Consider the following 16932-nt stretch of genomic DNA (forward strand, 5'->3'; position numbering starts at 1 on the left):
AGGACCCCAAAGCTGACGGTCTCCGGGCTCTATCGCCACCTATATCAGAGCACCGAGAACACATCATCCAATTTCTTCCTTCCCAAACCTAATTCTTGGAATAAATCTATTTAACTGACATAATTTTTTTTTCTGTCCTCCATGTCATCAGAGGAAGTTCCCATGAATGCTAAAATTTCAATTAAATATAGAGCCTTCCAAAACCTAGGGGTTGGAAAAAGGATATCACAGGCCTAACATATTAATATGAGATCTGATGACAAGGGCTATTGTCCACCTCTGGTATCAGGGGCCTGCGTAGAACTCTGCTAACTATTTCAAAGAGCTCTGTTACTTCTTGTTAAAGTGGTCCTGTGCAAAATGGAACCCATCAGCAACACCTTTACTTCCTCTCCAGCTTTCTGAGGAAACAGCCAGATTTGCCTTTTGTTCTTGGGTACTCGTTAAAGGGAGGCCATTCGCCAGCATGTGATGTATTGTAATGATGAAAACTCATCTCTTGATTTCCTCTTCCCTGCCCCTGTGATGTGTGGCATAGAGGCAGAGGGCTCAGTAAGGTGGCAATAAGGCATTTGCAGCCTCATGAGATGCAGGAGATTATTTTATGTATAAGAAGAGTTGTACATTTTCCACGTGCACACATGCTTCCTTATACTTGCAGCCACTCTTACACATTATTAAACTCAAAGGTAAATGTAGCCTTATACAATGTCAAGATCAAAGTTTTCACTTCTACAATATTTTGAAAATATTCTTCATTTCAATTATTACAAAATAGAATTTTTCCACCTCGTTATCAAAAAGATACCACCTTCCTGGGCAGTTTCCTTCGTCTGTCTGAAGAAAGTGTACACTTACCATATTTGTCAATGGGTGAGAACTGAAGACTACTCTTCATCTCCTCCAAAGACAGGCCTGGAGAGGAAAGTTGTCCAGCACTGGAAAATTCAAGGAGACACACGGTTTCACACTGTGAAACCACAGTGCGGGTTTGCTAATAACATTTTTATAAAACAGACTTATTTACTTATCATAGTTCCCAGAGAACTGGCAGACTGACCCACATAGGTATTATCTTACAAGTGACAAGCTGGAGAAGTATTCAGAATTACAGTAGTCCCCCCACATCTATGGCTTTGCTTTCCATGATTCCAGTTACTCACAGTCAAGCGGTATGAAAATATTAAATGGAAAATGCTAGAAATAAACAATCTATGAGTTTTAAATTGCATGCCATTCAGAGTAGTGTGATGAAATCTTGCTCCATCACACCCTGTCCTGCCCCAAACACAACTTATCCATTTGTCCAGCATATCCACAATATATGCAACTCACTCCTCAGACACTTAGTACTTGTCTTGGTTATTAAATCTACTACTGTGGTATTGTGCTGCTTGCTTCAAGTAATACGTTTTTCTTAAAAATAGCGCCAAGCAAAAGAGTAGTTTAAACCATATCATTTGAAAGTATGAATAGAAAAAAACACACAATACATATAGGGTTTGGTACTATCTGCAATTTCAGGCGTCCATTGAAGATCTTGGAATTTATCCCGTGAATGGGGGGGCTATTACATTTGGAGTAAGTCAAATATAAATGTGAGTCCTGGCTCCTCTGGGTAAGTTACAATTCCCAGCTGTGTAATCTTGGGACTGTTACCCTTTCTGAGCCTCAGTTAATTTAAATGGGATAAGAACCTAAATAATTTTGAGTTTGTTTCGATGATTAAATATAACACAAAGGAGTATTGAATTTAAAATCTGGCTTAATATGTTTTCAAGCCTTACTTAAATGGAATTAATAACCACAACACTATTATCTTAAGAATAATCAATAAAAATAAAACACATCCAGAAAGGTGTTATTATTATGATGGCAATTATAAGAGTGGTAATATTACATATACTATATGATTCCTGGTATTAATCATTTATATTTATCACTTCCTTTCATCTTTCTCACTATCTTATCAGTACCAAATTATTTCTCCCATTTTACAGATTGAAAAACTGGAGATAGAGTAATTGAGTTACATGTTACACAGGTTTGAGAAATGGCTCATCTAGGATTCAAATGCAAGCCTTTAACATTCCAAAGCATGTATGCTTATCCGCTATTCAAAAAGAAATTTCATCCTGATTCCTAGCCTTCATTAATATTTCTTTCCCCCAAATTCCTCCTATTCTTTTACCATTTTGGTTACTGGCATTGCTATCTTTCTACTTCTCCAGATTCAAAACCTAAAGTTATCAAAACCCTTACCCTAATATTTAATCGCTTTTGTCAATTACTTAGACATCAGCAGTCTGCCTTGTATCTATCTGCCTCATCCACACTTTAGCATCCTCAAAGAGGGTGCTGTAGTTATCCCCAGGACTACCCTCACTGTGTCCATAGCAGAACCCAAATCAATTCTCTCCATCTCAATCACTGGCACCAATATTTCAGTTACTTAAGCCAAAACTCTTAGACTCATCCTTGGTACCTTTGTTTTTCTCATATCTCTTACCTAATTCAAATTTTCTTAGCTCTGCTTCCAAAATGTAACCCTAATCCATATATCTCTCTCCTCCTTCAAAGTCTAGGCCATATAATCTTTTTTTGTCTGGACCTCTGCAAATAGGCTCCTAATTGATCTTCTTACTTTCACTACTGTTCCCCTATAATCCATTCTCTGTGTATTATCTGGAGTAATATTTCCAAAATATAAAACAGATTAAGCCATTCACCTACTGAAAGCCTTCCATTGGCTTCCCAGTTCATTTAGAATTAAGTGCAAACACTTTACCCACCACCTTCAAGGCCTCTACATGCATCCCACTCCCCAGTTTTGCTAAGCACTTCCTTTGGGCATTCTTCCTGTCCCATGAACCTTCCACGCTCCTTCCCAACTCAGAGCTTTTGCATTGTTAACTCTACTTGAAATGGTAAATAAACCTGAGTGCTGTTTGCCTGAGCCTCCTGCTCTCACCCAGACTGGCTCCTCTGCCATTCAGGCCTCAATTGGAGTGTCACTCTCTCAGAGAGGCCATTCCGAAATGGCCATTCCCCTGCGTATGGTCACTTTTTATCACATCAAATCACATCAACTTATTTATTTCTTTCATAACTGTAAAAATACTTGTTTATTTATCCATTTATTTACACACTGTCCATATTCTTTCACACGATGAGTTTGGGAGCCTCATCTGCCTTGTCTCCCTTATTTCCTGCTATAATCAACATTCAGAATGGTGCCTGGCACCTAGGAGAAGCTTTAAACATAGGTTTTTGGGTTTTTTTTAATGATCTAATTAATTGATAGATCTCTAAATGATGTCCTTCTCTTCAGTCACTCAGTCTTCCCCTCCACAAGGTCTTCTTGTGACAAAAATCCTACCATGGCATTGCCCTGCTCCCCACTGAAGTTCTTTAGGCTGATTGTTCAAATTCCTCTGCAATCCAATCCCACTTGCATTGTGTGTATATCAGGGGTAGTCAGCCTTTTTATACCTACCGCCCACTTTTGTATCTCTGTTAGTAGTAACATTTTCTAACTGCCCACCGGTTCCACAGTAATGGTGATTTATAAAGTTGGGAAGTAACTTTACTTTATAAAATTTATAAAGCGGGGTTACAGCAAGTTAAAGCATATAATAATAATTACTTACCAAGTACTTTATGTAGGATTTTTGTTAAGTTTGGCAGAATAAGTTTTTATAAAACAACTTACTACTCAGAATTGAATGACAAGATAACCTGGACATGTTTTCTTTGAATATATGTACCCTGATTTATTGATGTCACCCATTAAAATAAAAATTTATTTATAATAAAAACAAAAACAAAAACAACTTACTATAGTTAAATCTATCTTCTTATTTATACTTTGGTTGCTCTGCTACCACCCACCATGAAAGCTGGAACACCCACTAGTGGGTGGTAGGGACCAGGTTGACTACCACTGGTGTATATTTCATATCACACCCCCCCAGCCCACCCCAGTTCTAGTCACACTAATAGAATTTGGACTTTCCAAACAATCCTGACTTTTTCCCTGCCCCAGGATGGTAGCTGAGTTGCTCTCACCACTTGACTCAACCTAGTGCTATCTTTTTGATCCCTGACAGGGAGCAGTATGGTGTTCTGGTCAGGAATGGATGAGATATTCTGGTGCTAGACTCCTGGAATCTGAATCCTGACTCCAATATATGCTAGCTCTATGACCTTTGACAAATTTATTTATCATAGTTTTCACTCCATAAGATGCACCTGACCATAAAACACACCTTGGGTTTTAAGGAGAAAAATAAGAAAAATAATATTCTGAACCAAATGGTGTGTTAAAATATTTAATAAAATATCGTATTTTTTGCTCCATAAAACACATTAGCATTTTCCCCTCCACTTTTGAGGGGAAAAAGTGTGTCTTATGGAGCGAAAAATATGGTAACTTCTCTATGCTTCAATGTATGCAACTGTGAAATGGGAATACAACAACACTTAGAAGGTTAATCATGAGACTTAAAAAATTAATAAGTTTAAAGTCTTTTAAACAAAACTGGCACTAAGTAAGCACTCTATAAAGGTTATAAACTTTGATTATTCATCAAGGTCCAACTCAAAGGCAGCATTTCCTCAAAACCCCCCTGGAAATTCCTGGTCAGAATTTCATACTCTCCAGTACTTTGTATTCCTCTCCCAGTCCTGGTCAGAGCTTGCCTCAGTGCAGAATGACTACATGTGTATGCTATTTAAGAGTTTGGATCTCCCACTGGGCTTACCTGGTACTTAGTAAATAGTTAAAATAATAAAATTGTGTTAAGTGATGTTATTGCAAAATGTTCACTTGGAGAAGTTAGGTTTCTCTAAACTTTCACAATTAATTCACTTAGCTGCCTTGAAAATGACTGCATGTTTGGCTTTACTTTCTTTTTTTTTAATTGGCTTTACTTTCTTAAGCTATAAAGGCAAGATGTTGTTTCTTAGAGCAGTGATCCCCAACCTTTTTTGGGCCACAGACCAGTTTAATGTCAGAAAATATTTTCACGGACCGGCCTTTAGGGTGGGATGGATAAATGTATCACGTGACCAAGACAAGCGTCAAGAGTGAGTCTTAGACGGATGTAACAGAGGGAATCTGGTCATTTTTTTAAAAATAAAACATCGTTCAGACTTAAATATAAATAAAACGGAAATAATGTAAGTTATTTATTCTTTCTCTGTGGACCAGTACCAAATGGCCCACAGACCAGTACCGGTCCGCGGCCCGGGGGTTGGGTACCACTGTCTTAGAGGAAAGCAATGATTAAAAGGAAAAAGAAGTATTGACTTAAAGTGGGACATGCTGTGATCGCAAGCAACATTAAATGGCAAACCACACTAAGTTCTGAGCAATAGAATGTCATCCAAGATATTTTTCAAAATAAAATCTACCCTACTAATACCTGTAACCTCTTTAGCACCCTAGCTCCTTTTAAGAAATGTTCTATACACTGTAGTCTTGGCAACAACGAGATAATAGAGAATAAATATTTTATCATCAAAAAGGCTATCTGGTTTCCTATGAATAAAAGCCCATCTCCAAGCTGTTTATTTATTCAGCTGCTGAATACAATTTGTGCCAGGGGGACTTAACCTCCTTGCCCGAGAGATACCGCACAGTCAGTCTCTGGCCCGATTACAGGATGACAGACGGATGGAAGCTAAGCACGCCCCAATCAAACAAAGCAGAAGAAACCGGACCTTGATCAATGGAACTAACTGTCCTCAACCCATGTGCATTCTGACTTCAGCAGAAGTTTCACAGAAGCCCAGAGATTAAAAAGAGACGCCAGGACCTCTGTTTGCTGAAGTTGTGGTCAGTGAAAACGGGCATTTCCAGTGATGCGGCTACACCATGATTTCAATGACAGTAAATGTGAACTAATGGCAGGTAAGAAGGGCACTCAGTTCCGCAGTCTTTCAACACTACTGTTTTTCTAGTCACCTTCTTCCTGCTAACAGGATAACATGTTATATAGAGGCATGTATGTGCATAATACAGAATAGTGACAGGGAATTTTATGTACACTTTTATGAAAAGGGAATGAAATTTTCTTTTGTAAAGAGAATAAGATAGTCTTTAGGTTAGTTTTTGCACACTATCACATCATATTGATAGATCTTATTTTAGTGCTAAAATAGTTTCAATCATTTTAGGCTAAACAGTTCAAATAAGCTCTGTGATGATATATATGTAGAGATTAACATAATCATCAGCCATTGTCTCTTACAAAGTTCTGCTAGGGAATGAATAATTTATCCAGAATGTAGAGCAGAAGCAAAATTGAAAAAATATTTCTCGCTTCTCATTCCATGCTTTATGGGTATGGACTACTTAGCAGACTGTCTACTAATGAAGACAGTTCACACACAAACCCACATATGTAATTTGTCTTGTTGTGTGTGCATGCCATTTAGGCCATGGCTTATCAGCACAAACTAGCATATGTTCAAATAGTCACATGGTCTGTGAATAATCTCATGCACCCTGACCAAAGAAACAAGGTCATTCACAACTCAATTATCAAGCTATTTTGGCTGAAATAAATGCAGAGATAATGATGCTCACGACAAGCACATTAAGCAAAAAATATTCAAGGTAAAGTAGTCAATATGTATGTAAGATTACAGACGAGCTATGAAAAATGGGGAAAATGTCTTGAAATAGAGTTTTTCTGTACACTAAATAAAAGTGCTGATTACTAGAAGCTATCATGGGTTCAGTAAGAAAGAATGTCATGCTAGATTTGCTTTATTTATTTTTGGTGAAGAAAATTTAAAGGTGGAAATCCATAGGTTAGAACATTCATCTGGATTTTCAGATACTGGACAGAGTTTCTCCAGCTTGCTTGGTAACTAAGAAGGGCAGAGAAATGCCAGATGACAAATGGTTAGATTGGATTGTCACTGGTTGATATCCAGAATTGATATAAACTTCAAGTGCATGACATTACCCACAAAGTTAAGTTGAGCCTTAGACACTGGATATAGTTAAAACAAAATAGCCCGTTTCCTAAAGTTAGAATTGTCCAGCAATAGATTGAGTTGTTCTAGACGGGGTTACTGTCCAATCTCTGAAAGCATTCAAGCTATGGTTGAAGAACCTTTTGACTGGATGCTGTAGGAGGGATATAAATGTCCACCTGGGATATAAGTGTCCATCTGGATGTCTCATAATGTGATGTCCCAGGTTCTTCCACTTCTTCCATTATGTGCTTATTTAGAAGGTATTCGTGAACCATGTAGACTTTGAGAAACCAGCTTCTATGCTTTGGAAAGGCAGAGTGAGATTTCTCAGTTCCCACTTAGGTAGAAGATTTTTATCTTCCTTATCTGCAGTTCTGACATTGGGCCAGGGTTTACTGCCTGATTTTCACATACAGACCACAGCACACCTGGCTACACATCAACGCTACACCTCAAGGTGGCTTTTGTATCTTTTTGTATATCTACATTTCATCTGAGATAGTAACTGAACTGTGCTTTTTGCCATAAGGAACCCTCTCCTTTAGTGATCTATTTCAAAGGAAGAACCACACTGCCATCTAAGATGAAGCAAAGAGTGTAGAGGAATCACTGTCACATAAACTCATTACTAGGGACTTCAATGACAGGTGAGCTTGTATATGGTTGGTACTGGAAAACACAGCTCTGCTTCACAAAATTTTTATATATAATAAAATAGATTCATTTTGCAATGCCATGGGGGGGTGTCCTAAAACACTATGTTGTCTATTAATCCAGAAAGGTGTATTGTTAATCAAAGCTCAAGAGGAAATAAAGAAAATTCTGTTGAAAGAGACTCTGAGGAGTTCTGGTGCCATCTTTCCAGAGGGTGGTAGCAGGCGGTGCCACAGTGAGTCCACACGGACTCATTTAGAACCTCAAAAGCAGCCAGTATTGTGGCTTCCAAAGTACAGCTGCCAAATGCTCTTGGTATTGGAGCAATGAATCATGGTTTTGGCTGTGGGATTTCATGAATTCTCAGAATATTTGCTAGTGTCATTATGGCTTCTGACTGAATTGCTTTCCAAGGAAGACTTCCGATGGGCGTACAATCCAAAAGGAACAATTTTTGATCACATTTGTCAAGTGCAGCTTTTTCAGGGCTAGGGACTTTTATTTGGTGCATTGCAGTGAATATATAGTCTACCAGGCTTGAAAGCAAGTGTGAAATGAAAACAACTGTATAAAAATAAAGACCTAGAACACTAAGTTCTACCGTAATGATTTAATAATAATAATAATAATAATTTCTTAGATTTGCAGAGGGCTGTATTGTTTCCACATACTTTTCTATTGATTGGCTTAAATCATTTTTACTTTATGAGGTAAGAATGAGGTGTCTGGGAAAGCATTAATTTTATCTCCATTCCATGCAGGTGGAAAGTTAGTCTGGGAAAGTTTGAATAATGTGCATAACAAAGTTAGTAAGAGACAGAACCAGAATTTGAACAAAAGATCTTCAAACTTCCAGTCCATGCTCTTTCTTCTAAAACACACTGAATTTAATCACAGCATCTGTCAAACTGTTGGTGTGTTAGCATATGGGTAGCTCACTGAATTAGTCATAAGTTATAGAGTTTTGGACCCTTTGCATATAAAGATAAATTCTAAATTTCTTATAAGGAAATATTCCTTATCATCCTAGAGTTTTGTTAGATCTTTTAAAAAATTATACTTCCCCCTGTCCAACAATGGCTTGCTTATCCTATGGGCAGGGATGCCAAAAATACGAGACACTTTCATTTAGAAAGTTTAGTGTGTGTGTCTCTGATCTTGTATGAGCTTTTCTAAGCTGATCGTGCATGAATTCCTTTTCCTAAACACTGTCCTGGCAATGTTGAACAGAAAGCCATTAAGTTACTAGTGTGATTAAAGACTTCTGGCAAATTTTTCTTCCATTCAAGTAGGTTCAATTAGTTTTCATGCAGTTGAAAATGCCTTCAGGCTACCTGTAACTTGGAAGATTGAGCCATTTGGACTTTGAATAAGGCAACATCATCCAAGACCTCACAGCTTTGCAAATATGCTTTGAGGTTTGTTGGTTCTTTTGGCCACTGTGATAATGTCGTCACCTATCTAAGAATATTAACATAAGGATCAATGCTTCATGCATCCTTACCTTATCCCCTTCCTCAAGAGTAATATATCCAAGTTAGGAGTCATTTCTTTCACGTAAAAAGAAACACACAGAAGCAACATCTAAGAGGAATTTCAGTTCTTTTAATACTAATCCATAGGACTAATACAAAAAAAAAAAAAGGTGGAGAAACAGCCCTCTGAGATCCCTAATAAAGGTGTTTACGCAAGGAAAATAAATGCCTTGTCACAGAAAAGGCTACTAGAGTCATCTGGCTGTTCCTTCTGGCATTCAGCTGAAAATAAATAGATCTATTTAAAACAGATCTGTCAGAGGGATAAATGCCTTTCTAGGCTTTGCAATGTCTTTCTGTACAGCACTTTTTTCTTTGGCCCAAAGAGAAAGATGCTATGAGAAATGAGATAACCTTTGGCCTAACTTTAAACTAGTCCAGTCAAACACTTATGAATAAGCATTTGTTAATTTATCAGATAAGTTCAACATATTTATTTATTCATGATTTCATTCTAGCTGTTTTCAAAACATCGTTTTGTCTTTGTCAATATTCCCTACTTGATAATGTCCTAAATTAAAGCAAATTTATTGCTCTCATTACAATGAATGGGCAATGGCCAAAGTAGTTAATGGGGTCAGAGATCAGTACAAAATATCTTTTTCAGGAAAATCAAACCCATGAGCTTTCTTTCAATGGCAAATGTCCCCAGGCTATAAAAGGGCTGAAAGACTTGGTAATGGGTCACGGCTCTGTTTGAGCCATTAGGCAAACATCCAAGGTCTCAGCTCCCCCATTTTTAAAGAAAAAAGCAATTACGCAAAGAATTATGAATAAGGAAAAATGCAGGGAGAACTAAAAATGTGCATTAATTCCTTGATGGCTCATAAATTATTAATATGCTCAACAGTAACCTAACACCACCACCACTTCTCAATGTACCTGTACGTTGAGCAGGTATAAATGAGTCAGTTGTACAATCCAACAGGCGATGCACTCTGCATACCTTTACTACTAATACTGAGGAACATGCTTTAAACATAGCAAATTATTTCTTATTCTTTGCCTTTTGGATTTTCTATTATCCAAAAAAAAAAAAAAGAAAAAAGAAAAGCATTTAAGATTTTAGAGCTCTGAGATCTTGGTTCATGATGGTCATGGAGCCCTCTCCTCACTCCTGCATTTTTCCACCTCCCATTTTAACAAGAAGGAAATGGAAGCCTTGGGAAGTAAAATAGCTTATCTAGGTTCACATAACCAGGTTAGAGGAAGTCAGGCATACAACCTGGGGTTCTACACTCCTAGTCTTCTTTGACAGTTTTTACTCCTAATTTTAAGAAGAAAAAGGAAACTAAAATTTGTGTGCACCTGCTAAGTGCCTTACAAATTTCATTACATTTGCCTCACCTAACTACCCATTCCACATGTGAGGAAACCAGGCTCAGAAAGTCTAAGCCTTGTCCAGGATCACACAGCTGTAATTCAATTGTAGGCTAGGCAGTATCCAAATCTCCTGCTTTCCCCACTTTTTCCAATTCTGTTGACTTTAGAAATGATTCCCAGATTTATACCTATAACCTAGTCTCTCTCCCTCTCTCTATGGTTGTTTATCAAGCACAATGCCAGGTACTGCACTAAGTGCTAAAGATCCAGATCTGGATTCTGCTCCCTGTGTTAAATAGAAATGTAAGCATGTGAAAGTAACCCTCAATGCCTGGGAACTTGGTGCTTGCTCTAAAGGGTACCCTTCTTACACACAGGAAAAGGACAAGGAAGAGTTCCCGGGGAGGGGCGGGGCAGGTTCTGGGACAGCACTAGGTCTAGATAGAGGCCTTTGCAAAGCATTAGCAAATCAAATGGCATTCTCTTTGAGAGACACCTGTCTTTCTCTGAGTACCTCTTTACTTTCCCGTGTAAAATGTTCCAGGCTTGTTTTGTACATTCCTTGCCCCAGCCGTAAAAGCGGCCATTTCTTCAAAGCAGTCTGATATTTTGGGGCAGAGAATTTAAAAATCAAGATCTAGGGGCTTGGTATGTTTTTGCCACTGAAGCATTGCTGCTCGCAGGCACTCTTATTGAGTGAACAAAACTAGACATTTCCGAGAGTGTGTGTGTGTGTGTGTGTGTGTGTGTGTGTGTAAACACCTTTGGATCTCTACCCACTCAAATCATAATTCATTTTCATATCTCTAATTCAATATCACAGGGTTCATTCTAGGTTTCTCCCTTTCCATATCTGTAATATCCTTCTCTAATGGAGAAGAACCTGGGTTCCACTATCCTTAAATATAGTTACTTAGTTAATCAATGCCCCTGAATGTATACAATTCTCCAGTTGCTGTCCCACCCCCACCCCTCAATGCGCACACAGACATCTCCTTTACCCCATTTGGGCTCTAACATCAAATACTTGCTGTTTCTATTGTAACACATGGATGCCCTCCTTACCCTTTTGTGTTCTAACACCTTTTTATGGGCTATTCCCCATGTGCCGGCCCCAAATAAGTGCCTTCTCATCTACCTTGGGCTCCGACAATCAGCACTGAGCTATGTTTCTCATCCTGCTCAGGTTCAATTCATTTGGAATGGTGGCTTACCCACACTTATACCCTCTGTATCATTCTCACACTCAAACTTCTCCACACTGGACACCTTCTTCCTGTGCTGACACCCTTCTCCAAATACATGGAAACACAATGGGCCACTACCTTCCTGTATGAATATGCCTCTCACTGTGCTTGGGCTCTTACACTCCACGTGGGGCTACTGCTTCACTACCCCTTCTCACAGGTGTCCTTCTTTCCAAGCTTGGACTGTGACTCCCATGTCATGTTGCTCTACTTCATTGTACCTGGACTCTAGAATCTTTGGCTGGGTGTCCCCAAGTCACTGTAGAAACCCTCTCTTCCTCCAACTCTGGCTTCAACACTTCCTGCCATGTAGCTGTCTCCTACCATTCTCACCATCACAGGCATATTCTCTGTACCTGACCTAGAGTCAGACATCCTGCTCTACATCCTGTGGGGAAATTGACCTTGCTCAGCCTTGTCTAGTGGCTTTTGGGCTAAATCATTTAGGAAAGGAAGAGAAAGGAAGAGAGAATAGCAATAGGATGAACTTTTGAAAATGTTAATGAGATCATGTCACGTCCCTGCTCGCAATCCCTCAGTGACGGCCCAATATCTATAAAACAACACCCTAATGCCCTGTCTTGACTGAGAAAGCCTTCGTGGTCTTTTTACTTGTCTACCTAGGACTGCATTTTGTGCCAATCCCCTCCATGGGAGCCTTCCATTTCTTCTCTTTGTTCCTGCCATATAAACTCTACACTTACTTTTTAGTTCTCCTGAATGCTGTTTCCCAGTTTTCTTTCTTTTTGTCCTTCTAATTACACCATCTAAACTATTCTTCCAGTCACTCTTTATCCCTTCAAGCCATCTGTATTGTCAGCATAGCACTTATCAACATCTCAGTTTCCTTACTTATTTATTCATCATTTGTCACCTGTGTAGGCAGATATAGTGCTCTGTTTATAGACCTGACCTACTTGGAAAATCACCCACAGAGGTTTCTATATACACCCATGGTTTCATGTGTCTCTAGCTTTAAAGGGGTGTGTGTGTTAATGTTCTTTTGACAATTCTAAGACTTGTTCTATGTATATCCCTAGAGGTTACAAAATAAGATTAAGTCTGGGTTGACCACAGCAGTGACTTATTCATTTATATACCTTTTTATTTATCTTTCTTTCTTCTCTTTCCTTCATTGTGCTTCTTGAGATTATGTTTCAGACAATCAGTTTACACTCAGATCCTTGTGCCATGGTCTGTTTTTGGAGGAACTCAAATTAAGGCGCCTGCCTCTCTTCACTAGAATGCAAGTTGTGTAATAGCAGGAACTTGTCTGTCTTGCTTACTACTGTGTTGATTCTCAGTGCATTAAACTAATTATCATGTACTAGGCACTCAATGAATGTGTATTAAATAAATAATTAAATAATTGAATGATAATTCTTCCTTTGAAATTTTATGGCTCTGGCCAGTGGCTCAGTGGATAGAGCATCGGCCTGGTAAATGGATGTTCTGGGTTAGACCCCTGGTCAGGGCACAAAGGACAAGCAACCATCTGCTTCTCCCCAACTCCATTTCCCCCTTCTCTAGAGCAGGGGTCAGAAATTTTCCAGTACAGAGCCAGATAGTAAGTGTATGAGGCCTTGAAGAGCACATGGTCTCTGAAGTATTCAACTCTGCTGTTGCCTCACAAAAGCAGACAAAGACAACATGTAAACAAATGAGTGAGGCTGAGTTCCACTACAATTTTACAGGAAATGGACAGAGAGATGGATTAGGCCCCTGGACTATAGTTTATCACCCTCTCCTTTAGAGCAATGGATACATCTGAGATGAGTTGCCTCCTGAGCTGCCTTCCACCTTTGAGCCAAACAATTCTATGTTAATGAAAGTAGAATCTCAACTCATCTTCATTCTGTTTCTCCTAAAAGTTGAGTAATGAAGACTAAAATAAATGTGCTAATAGCAAAAGAGAAAAAATACGTAGTTGACACTTATTCAGTGTTTACTATATCTCAGATATTTACAAGTAGTATTCTCACTGAATCCTCATTGCAATGCTATATATAAGGTGATATTTTTATTTTTATCCTATAGATGAGACATTTGAGACCTGGAGAGCCCAACTAACTTGCCCAAGGTCACACAGCTTATACATAGTAAAACTTGAATTTGAATTCAGATCCATCTGAGCCGAAGCTTTTAACCACTACTTTATAATAATGGCCACTGGTGGATACATAAATAAAAATCACAAAACCGATTTTATTGATGGAAGATAAAAGCAACAACTAGATAGGTGCCTATAGAACAGTACATATCCATTTCCCCTTTGGGTCTGATGAAAGTTCAAAGTCCATCTTTGATGATATTACATCTGTAGGCTCCATTGTGTGAATTCAGATCCCTGCAAGAAATTCCATGTTCTTTTGTTCTTTATGACAGGCCAGTCTGGCTGGGAAGGTTTAAAACTCCCTAAACTCTTTGAACACGCAGAACATTGATCTTCACAAACCATTTGAAACACCCTAAGGAGGTTACAAATTACAAGTAATGCTTGTTTTAAGTGCATGTATGCCAAACCTGGGGGACCTTTTGCCTCATCACAAAACACCAAAGCTTTCCTCTCCTCTTCTGTGTATTCTTTGCTGTCAGACCCTGAATAGCAAAATGGTATTATGTTGCTAAGGTGCCTTGCTCTCATGGAAAAGCTCTTCTGTGAATAATGTGGGGGCTCTTACCCCACTCTGGTTTGATGGGCTGAGTGCTTTATTGAATCCTGGGGCAAGCCAGGGCTTAGTATTTCTTGCAGAGCAGGCCAGTGCTCCTGCTTTCTGTGTTGGCAGGAACATGACTGTGGATTCTGAAAGAAAAGCTCTGAGTCTTCCGCGCTGCTAGAACGTCATGGTCATTTCTGCAGTGGTGTGTATTAAGCCTTGATATGTCACAGGCCAAACCGCACACTCCTTCTGAATAGGAGCGATGCTTTGTTATTCATCTCTGTAACCCTGGCATTTGGGGCCTGGCACAAAGCATGCTCTCCACACATATTTAATTTAAATAATGAATTGTTAGAACTGAACTCTTGGTCATCCCTCCAGCTTCACCTCTCAGTCCCAGTCCTCTGTGCAGGTTTGCCAAGTGGTTAGAAGCACCAGGTCAAGTCAGACAGAGTTAAGTTTTCAGTACTGGCACCTGCACTGCCTAGTTGTAGCTTTTTTTTTTTTTTTTTTTTTTTAAATTTTTTATTTTATTTTATTTATTCATTTTAGAGAGGAGAGAGAAAGGAAGAGAGAGAGAGGAGAGAGAGACAGAGAGAGACAGAGAGAGAAGGTGGGGAGGAGCTGGAAGCATCAACTCCCATATGTGCCTTGACCAGGCAAGCCCAGGGTTTCAAACCGGCGACCTCAGCATTTCCAGGTCGACGCTTTATCCACTGCGCCACCACAGGTCAGGCCTAGTTGTAGCTTTTGACCACGTTATTTAACTTTCTTGTGCCTCAATTTCCCTTTCCATACAGTGGAGGATAATAATTGGACCTATAGTATATGTAGGACATTTTGTGTAGCTTATGTAATGATATATACATAAAGTATGTATAATAATTCCTAATGTATATTCTCATTCTCATTGCCATTTCTTCCTACTGCAGTCTTCCCTTTTCTTTCATTGAATAATTCTCCTTATCTTTCAGGCCTTGGCTTCTTTCTCTCCAACACTTGGTTAGCTGCCCTCTTCCGTGTGTTTTCCATCACATTGTTGATGTTTTTCCACTTGCTGTCTCCCCCAGTGTTCAGTCCATAGCCCGTGTTAAATAAAATATTTACTAATAATTGGATGAGATAAAAATGGGTTTAATGAGCAAACTAATCGCCTATCATTCATCTCATTGTGTGACCCTTTTAACAAGCTGCTTAATTGTATCACTTCTCTGCTCAGATTCCTGCAATGGCATGCACCCCAACCTTAGTAAATGCTTAAGTCTCCCTAATGGCCTTCACCTGCTTCATAATCTGTCCCTGCTCCCACCACTTCTCCACTCCGTCTCCTGGTCCTCTTCCCTATGGTCGCTTTGCTCCTTCTGGTTTCCTGGCTGTTCATTGAGTTCACAGACATCATCTCACCTCAGGGAATGTGCACTAACTGTTCCCACATCTGAAATGCTCTCCCCAGGGGCCTGTGGTTTTCTCTTTTACTGTGTTTACTATATCTTTTCTCTAACGTTATTTCTGGGTGAGGCCTTCTCTGACCATTCTGTTTAAAATTGCAAGCCACCTGTTTTTGCACTCCCTTATCCCCTATGCCTGCTTTAATATACTATATAATTTACTTTAAAAAATAGTCTATCATTCTTCTCCCCCACTAGAATAAGAGCTCTGTTAGAAAAGAGATTATTTTGTGAATTTGCCGGTGTATTACAGAGCCTAGAAATGTAAGCCCTGGATAAGTATTTGTTAAATAAATGAATTCATTAAGTTTAAAAATACCCATAACCTCCAGTCTGAGAAAAATAAAAAATCTCTTATAAACTTCTTTCTAAAGAGATTATGTGGCTTTTTTTTAAGTGAGAGTTGGGGGAGATAGTTAGACAGATGTCTGCATGTGCCCCGACCAGGATTCACCTGGCAACCTCCATCTGGAGCCAATGCTTAAATCAACCAAGCCATCCTTAGCACCCAGGGCTGATGCTCAAACCAATAGAGCCACTGGCTGCGGAAGGGGAAGAGGGAGAAGGGAGAAGTAAATGGTCGCTTCTTTTGTGTGCCCTGACTGAGAATGAAACCCAGTACATCCATACACTGGGCCAATGCTCTATCTACTGAACCAAACAGCCAGGGCCATGGTGTTTTGATAAGGCAATTCTTGTACAATTTTTGAACAGGAATGGCTTTGTGGAGGCCACTCAGTGAGTCACCAGTTGGCTTTACCACAGGTCTGGCCACAGCCAGTGGGACTAGGCAGCAGCCCTGGAGTTCACATAGTGTTGGGTGAAGAGGGTTTGCACCTTCCTGTTGGAGGAGCTAAACCCCCTCTACTTGAGGCCAGTAAACAGAGGCATCTCCTCTGCAGGTTTCCATAACCAGCTTAATAGGCAGAGATCAGAATACCCAACAGGCTCTTCTGAGTGCTACCAAGTACTATTTGGGGCCACTTACCACATAGTTACTGTACATTTGAAAGAATTTTTACATAGAAAATCTCACTGGAGCTTTTGTGGACACTGCAGCAAACCTTACTTGACT

At 39.3% G+C, this 16932-nt stretch overlaps 1 protein-coding gene across 1 annotated transcript in view; it reads right to left on the reverse strand.

Annotated features, from left to right (window-relative positions):
* The window catches only part of TNNI3K (TNNI3 interacting kinase), a 317917-nt gene that overhangs the window by 3278 nt on the left and 297707 nt on the right, over positions 1-16932 (reverse strand). The window contains exon 24 of the mRNA XM_066268883.1: positions 859-938. Coding sequence (XP_066124980.1) covers positions 859-938 — 80 coding nt within the window. The remainder of the gene's footprint in view (positions 1-858; positions 939-16932) is intronic.

Source organism: Saccopteryx bilineata, chromosome 3 (genome assembly GCF_036850765.1).
Source record: "Saccopteryx bilineata isolate mSacBil1 chromosome 3, mSacBil1_pri_phased_curated, whole genome shotgun sequence".
NCBI lineage: Eukaryota > Metazoa > Chordata > Mammalia > Chiroptera > Emballonuridae > Saccopteryx > Saccopteryx bilineata.